At 46.9% G+C, this 8005-nt stretch overlaps 1 protein-coding gene across 3 annotated transcripts in view; it reads right to left on the minus strand.

The window, feature by feature from the left end:
• Nucleotides 1–7732, minus strand: part of Tpd52l1 (TPD52 like 1) — a 105791-nt gene extending 98059 nt beyond the window's left edge. For 2 of the 3 annotated variants that reach the window (XM_060373703.1, XM_060373702.1), the window contains exon 1: nucleotides 6823–6989. In XM_060373703.1, the coding sequence (XP_060229686.1) occupies nucleotides 6823–6841 (19 nt within the window). In that variant the 5' untranslated portion in view covers nucleotides 6842–6989. Of the gene's footprint in view, nucleotides 1–6822; nucleotides 6990–7703 lie in introns of those variants that run through there. The other variant, XM_060373704.1, reaches the window with a different exon arrangement.
• Nucleotides 7733–8005: the final 273 nt, after the last annotated feature.

Here is an 8005-nt window from a genome sequence, read left to right on the forward strand (position 1 = left end):
CAAATAACTACAACATCTACACTACTATGTAATGATTTGAGATGTGTTTGAGTTGCAACAAGTATACAGAATATGACTGAATATGTATACGAGATGAGTTAGCAGGTGAAGGCACTTGCCACTAGCCTGCTGAACTGACTTTTATCCCCAGATTCCACAGGGCACAAGGACCAATTCCCAGAGATTATCTTCTGACCTCCAGAGGATCACTGTGGCATAAATGCCTAACACACACACACACACACACACACACACACACACACACACACACACTGAACAAATAAATACATGTATTAATTTTTACAAAAATTTAGCAGTTAATTTCCATTATTCTAAGCTCATGATTATATTGCCTGAAATGAAATAAAAATTTTGAATAAAAAGTAGAATTTCTCCTAATGTTATCTAATCACACAGGACACTGTTGCTGTTTGGCAGGGAAGGCAGAAATTGCTTTGTAATAAAATGGCGTATTTTGCCTACAAAGCAAGTCCTCATCCTTTGGGGGACTAGATAGTTGGCTAGTGCATAAAGAGCTTGTCACCAAGCCTGATGACCTGAGTTCAGTCCCTGGGGACCTTCCACAAGGTTGAAGGAGCAAACCAACGCCTGAAAGTTGCCCTCTGATCCCCCCATGCATAGATGGTCTGTGTGTTTACTCACACATACAAGAAATTAACGCTATACAAGAGTTTGCTTTCCATAGCATAGAAACTACACAACTGAGTACATTTCACAGATCATCATTCCTGGCCTCATTTTCCTGTTCATAGCCTTCTTTATTTCCTTTCATTCACTTCTAATTTATAGTGGCCTATTATGTTTCATTTACAAATTCGTATAAACTGTTGTTGTCATTCCTCCCTGGAGCAAGAGTCTTGAGCAAAGTATAATGTAAGTCAATATGACACTGTCATTTTAGTAGGATTTACAAACAGATAGGAATAATCCAGTTTTTATTATTTCATGTCATGCTTAGGCTATTAGGAATTCTCCTGAGCTAAGTGTCTGATTAGAAAAAGGAGTTATCCATTAGCCATCAGGGAAATGCAAATCAAAATGACCCTAAGATTTCACCTTACACCCATCAGAATGGCTAGGATCAAAAACTCAAGAGACAACACATGCTGGAGAGGTTGTGGAGAAAAAGGAACCCTCCTTCACTGCTGGTGGGAATGTAAACTTGTACAACCACTCTGGAAAGCAATCTGGCACTTTCTCAGACAACTAGGAATAGCGCTTCCTCAAGATCCAGCTATACTACCCCTAGGCATATACCCAAAGGAGTCTCAAGTACACAATAAGGACATTTGCTCAACCATGTTTGTAGCAGCCTTATTTGTAATAGCCAGAAGCTGGAAACAGCCCAGATGACCCTCAGTGGAGGAATGGATGCACAAATTGTGGTATATCTACACAATGAAATATTACTCAGCAATAAAAAAACAAGGAAATAATGAAATTTGCAGGTAAATGGTGGGATCTGGAAAAGATCATCTTGAGTGAGCTATCCCAGAAGCAGAAAGATACACACAGTATATACTCACTCATATAGACATATAATATAGGATAAGCCTACTAAAATCTGTACACCTAAAGAAACTAATCAAGAGGGAGGACTCTTGCTAAAATGCTCAATCCCTATCCAGAAAGGCAAAAAGGATGGATATCAGAAGAAGGAGAAAAGAGGGAACAAGTCAGGAGCCTGACACAGAGGACCTCTGAAAGGCTCTGCCCTGCAGACTATCAATATAGATGCTGAGACTTATGGGCAACCTTTGGGCAGAATGCAGGGAATTTTATGAAAGAAGTGGGATACAGTAAGATCTGGAGAGGACAGGAACTCCACAAGGAGAGCAACAGAACCAAAAAATCTGAGCACAGGGCTGTTTCCTGAGACTGATATTCCAACCAAGGACTATGCATGGAGATAATTTAAGACCCCTGCACAGATGTAGCCCATGGCAGTTCAGTATCCAAGTGGGTTCCATTGTAATAGAAACAGGGACTGTCTCTGACATGAACTGATTAGCCTGCTCTTTAATTACCTCCCCCTGAGGGGGAAGCAGCATTACCAGGCCACAGAAGAAGACAACACAGCCACTCCTGATGAGACCTAATTGACTAGGATCAGAAGGAAGGAAAAGAAGTCCTCCCCTATCAGTGGACTTGGGAGGGGCATGCATGCAGAGGGTGGAGGAAGGGAGGGATTGGTATGGGAGGAGGGAGAGAGCCACAGGGGGGATACAAAGTGAATAAAGTGTAATTAATAAAGAAAAAAAGAAGTGAATAAATAAAATATAAAAATTAAAAAAAAAAAAGGTCTTATACTGAGTACCAGGCTTCCAGCACTGGAACCTGGACACAACCTTTATTGAACCTAGGTGTCTAGATCCTGAATCTAGACAAACACACATTCTCTGTCTGTCTGTCTGTCTCTCACACACACCAAACAGACCATATCTTACCCAGGCTTCCATCATTTGAACCTGGACACTCATACCTACCACCAGCAGGAAGCCCCTCATAAAGATCACTGCCCCCCACTTCTGAAGGACACCTCTTCACAATGCATGCCCTTCCTCATGAGACCTAATTGACTAGGATCAGAAGGAAGGAAAAGAAGACCTTCCCTATCAGTGGACTTGGGGAGGGGCATGCATGCAGAGGGTGGAGGAAGGGAGGGAAGGAACCACAGGGGGGATACAAAGTGAATAAAGTGTAATTAATAAAGAAAAAGAAAAGAAAAAGGAGTTATCGTAGTACACTGAATAATGGTGCCCAAATCCTAAATTCTGAAACCTGCAAATACTAATTAATATGAGAAAAAGTTATCATTACAGATGTGGTTAATTTGATGTTCTTGAGGTGTGCAGTTTAGCCAGATTTAGCCAGGTGAGCCCTTAATACTATCACAATTTTTTATAAGAGAGAGGCAGAAACTCACCAGTCAGAATGGGGGAGGCATTGTGATTTTAGAAGTAACGATTGGTAATACAGCCAGACAAGACTTGCAACCACCTGAGGCTGGTAGAGGTAAGGCATGGCTTCACAGACTAGCCCTGTCAACTCTGTGACTTTGTCTCTCTAGTCTCTAGAACTGTCTTATTTTCAGCTGTGAAGTTTGCAGCAGTTTGTTTTCTATAGGAAGCTAGAGCCAGCAGTTAATTTGATATGCCATTGTTAAACAAAGACAAGGTTTTCCTTTTAGGAAAAAAAAAAACCTGGGAAAGATAATGAAAGTGAAGTTATTCTAATTTAGAGAAATAAAACATTAGGATTCAGTTGAAAGGCATCAAGAACTTTCATTTTTAAATGGCTGCTGCGCAGGCAGGAGCATGCTACATTCCTAACCAAAGTCTCTTACTCAAAGCGCTGCTCAACTTAACTGTGAACTTATGCCCCACTACACACATCATGAACTGAAAGTGCCATATGATGAGAAGACTTTGAAGCCATTTAAATTACTAAATATCATAGCTGAGCACATTGCTCACCGCCGCTTGTCAGCTGGTATTCATGTCATCACGTGGTAGACCAGAAAATGCAGCTGGTGCCATCATCTAGTTATCAGAATACGATGGGTCGGTTAGCACTCCTTGCTGTGGCAAAATACTTGAGGAAACAACTTGTGGCAAGAAAATATGACTCTGGTTCATGGTTTCAGCAACTCTAGTGCCCAGCCAGCTTGCTCTATTGCTGCTGGACTGTGATGGGGCAGCGTGCCAAGGCAGTTGCCTCCCTCCTTGCAAGCAGGAAGCAGAGCAGGATTCCATTCAAAGGAAAGGTCTCGGCAACCCACTTCCTTATCCGGGTCTCACTTCCCACCAACTCCCAGTGCTGTCATCAAATTATGAAACCATCAACAGATCAACATCTTGATTAGGCTCCAGTCCTCATGCCCAAACCACCTCTCAAAGACTGCAAACACCCTAGAGAAATCAAGCTTACAACGATGCGGGGACTGCAGAAAGATAACTCATATGAAAACCATAATAAATACTGTGCCGAATCACAAGCCTGAGATCAACATTAAAGTTTTCATACAGTCCTGCATGCCCAGCTCTTTCACACCATTGTAAAGTTGAAACACCTTCACCAGAAACACACTAAGTCAGAGACCGTGTATCAACTCTGGGAAGGCAAACCTCTCCAGCCAGCGGTGCTGTCCTCCTGAGGGTTCCCCGCTCTACCCGACTCGCCAGCCCCTTCTCATGAAATCACCCACTCACAGTCCCCCATCCCCATCCTGCCAACCTCTTAGCATGCCTTCTTTTTTTTTTTTTCTGGGAGCAATTTAATCTTTCCACAAAGCCAACGAGTATGTTTGAAGAATTTCACTACCAGAAGATTTTCACAGACCTTCTTCTGCATCTCTGAGCTACATGGATAACCCATCTCTACAGTATCTGTGAGCAACAAGCGGACTTGACTCACTAAATGCCTGCCTAATCTCATACACAGTTGCCTTCCTTTACATTTACAGGCAAAAGGCGAAGAGAGACAAGCCATCTCCGGTTCAGAAAACCCTAAAGGAAACCAGGGGAGAAGCTTACACCTTGGACATCACAGGGCTTTTTGAGAATCTAAGAGCAAACAGTCATTGAGTGCACAAGCCAGTTCCATCCAGCCATGAGGGAGGGGGAGGCGGTTGCAGGGCGGCTGAAGAGGCAGTTCTGTCTCGAGTCTTATCTTTCCTTTAAAGTCCAGGGTTTGAGGCCCCTCCCAACACCATCTTTGCTACTTGTCGCCCATTTATCCATAAACAAGGAATATAGCTACTCTCTCATCTCCTTTGCAAAATGGGAATGAGAACTCTACCTCCTCGGCTGCTATGCACACGGTCCGAGTCAACACATAAAAGGTGCTGTGACTAGAGACCGGGAGGAAATAAACAGCCTATGCTATTCTGACGATTGACAACTGGGCCTAAAGCCTATGCTCGCACTGCACCGTGTGGTCCGAGTTTTTCATGAAGTAGAAATCTGGCTTTGCTCTTCCGGATGCTGTGTTTGGAAAAGGAAAGCACTGAGATTTCTGCTCGGCGATGAAGCAAGCTAGTAACATCTGTGCTCCTTAGTCTACAGCAACAGGAGTCTTCAGAACTCAGGCGGCTGCTTCTTAATTATTATAATTCATTTCCTACCACTGAATAATAGGATTGCTTGGATAGCTTTCAAGTATACTCATGCTCAGGCCTCAGGAATTCCAAAGCAACCGATAACAGGTCAGCCCTGTCCACCTGACCCCATATCCGTGGGGGTCTTCAAACTTGGATGTTACAGATACATAATACTTGGGGGGGGGAACCTATTTGACTTTTCTCAGTTGTCAATATTTTCTAAATAAATACAATATGAATTTTTTTTCATGAATTTGGCTGGATCAGCTTAATAAATGATCTGGAGACTATTGAAAGTATACAGGAGATGAATAAGAGGTCCGTGAGCATCCTAGAGTTTTGAAATTTTTTTTTTCGAGTGTGTGTGTGTGTGTGTGTGTGTGTGTGTGTGTGTGTTACCCAAAGAAACCAGAAGAGATCCCTCTCACTCCTTCCCGGTGCTTCTCCGAGTAAGCCTGCATCCATCAGTGCCCCCCACATTGCCCACTGGCTGCACAGCCACACCTGTTCGCGCTTTGGGAGGTGGAACCCCAACTTTCCCACTACAAGACTCTTGCACTGGGCCTTACAATTTCCCTCCAGGGTTCAGGACTGTCTTCAGTTGAACTCTTCTTTTCCTATTAAGATAATGGGGCAGGGGGAGGGTAACTGGACTCTGCAACTTCCTGGCAGGACCTGGCTGACGGGACCGAGAGTATGGTTCATGCTGTTCAGACTACAGTGATCCTGGCCGCGAGCCAGCTGAGTGACTGCAGACCTACACAACTGCCCAAATTGCCTTCGTCCGAGACGCTTTCTCCCCTAGAACACAAGCACATGAGGTCGTGAACCTCTTTACTCCATTATTATTATTATGGCTCTTACGTGTTTTTAAAGGCACCACAGAATTCCTCGGTGGTCCTGATGGCGTTAATACAACACATTCCTTCTGAGTGCTGCTTCCAAAGTGGGTCTCTGAGCGCTTTCTTCCTCCCTTCCTCTCGCTCCACATCTGCCCACCTTTGATCCCTTCTAAGATCCCTTTACTCTTATGCTTGAACGATCCTAGAGTTCTCTTATCTCCTCCAGAGGACACCCTGAGCACCGAGAGCGAGCAAGAGGCCAGCCCTTAATTAAGCCTGGCGCCCGGCGCGGCTGGGGAAGGAGGGATTCATCCCTGACCGCGGAAAACCAGGACGCGGTTATCTGGAGGTCGGGAGGCGGGGGAAGCGGGAAGTGGGGCTTGTGACCCTCTCTTGCGAAGGACAACCCTCCCTCCTGCAGCCCTTGACTAGCAGGGTCTCCACCGAGCCACCACCTCTCCGCGTCACCTCCCCAAGCCGCTCTTGTGATCCGAAGGACGCGAGCCCACAGTGGAGCGACCCGCAGCCTGCACAACAGGTCCTCTGGGCACCTTCCAAGATGGCCAAGTGGGGGCGACTGACTGCGGGGAGGGGTAGTGCAGGCAGGGACCGGATCCCCAGGGACAGGCTACACCGTTTTAGGGTCCGGACCTCTTCCCAGCCCCAGCCCCACTGCAAAACCCGAGTTAGGCTGGGGATGCAAGCGTGATCCCGAAGGCGCGCGTGGGCGCGGAGTTCCGTCCGCGTGGGACGTCCCTGTCTGTCCAGGAGTAAAGTTAGTCACCGCAGGGAGAGCGTCTCCTCCCGTGCGCCTCGGGAGCAGACCTCGGCGGCGGCCGGCGGCCGGCGGCTACCCACCTTGCGCCTGTGCCTCCATGGTGGCCGACGTGGAGCCGAGAGCGGCGGGGAACGCGCGGGCTCCTCGTGGAGCAGACGGCAGTGGGGCCCGAGCTCGGAGGACAGCGAGCCCCGGCGCTCGTGCCCGTGTCGCCAGCGTTGCGTGGAGGGGGCGGGGGACCGCGGGCCGCCACCACTGGCCGCTGCTGCTTCCCTCCGCCCCTTCCAGTCCACCTGGTCCTCGGAGCGCCGCCAGGAAAGCCAGGTCGGGCGCCACCTGCCGGCCGCTCCGCGCACCCGGTGGGCGGTTTCACCCCTCCAGCGCCGCAAACAGCCCTGAAAACCAACTCGTCCCAGAGATGCTTAATACAAGAGACAATGGGAGGATAAGGGGTACAATGCTGGGCCATTGGACCTGGTGGAGATAGTAGTGTTAGGTTCCTGGGAATCCCGGTATCATATTTGTGTCAACTGACCGTTACATAACTTTGTTTTATATGCCTCTTCAAAGAACCCTTGCTTAATGTAACTGGCTCATTGAGCACACATAGACCAAAACACAGTTGATTACGGTTGAGTAATGTGTATACCACCTCTGTAAAGTTCATCACACCCTATTGCACTTAGGGACACTAGACGTCACGCTGGTGTTGTGCATGGATCCAGATTCCAGCCAAAGTAAGAAAAAAAGAAACAAAAACAAAAAACAAAACAAAACAAAACAAAAAAACATCAACACGAGAGCGGAAACAATGGGGCTGGCTTCTGAGTCGGGGGACTGCGGTAGTTAGAGACTTTCTGTTTATGACTCCAAATGACAGAACAGGTGCTGGGCTTAGGGTTAGAAGCAAATCTGACTGAAAAGGAACATGGAACCTAAGACACTCTGACAGGACACGCACCTGGTTATCCAGAAGCCTGTAGGCTGTGCTGCTGGCTGGGTTGGTAGGGAAGTCCTTTTCAGAGAAGACTAAAACCTCAGCCCTGTGTCAAGGCTTGTCTGAGGGTGTAGCTGGGAAGCCCGCAGAGCGTGGGAATGACAGCTTACACCTTCATCCCTACTCCGCGGCCTGCCTTTGTCTTGACATCTCACTGACTTCCATGAAATACAATCTAGACTTTTCTCGTGCTTGGTCTTACAAAATTCTCGTTTTTTGTTTTTTGCGGCGTGAGGGGGTGTTACTCTCTTTCTTCATAATGAGGA

The sequence above is a fragment of the Meriones unguiculatus genome, chromosome 20, assembly GCF_030254825.1.
Source record: "Meriones unguiculatus strain TT.TT164.6M chromosome 20, Bangor_MerUng_6.1, whole genome shotgun sequence".
Taxonomy (NCBI): Eukaryota; Metazoa; Chordata; class Mammalia; order Rodentia; family Muridae; genus Meriones; species Meriones unguiculatus.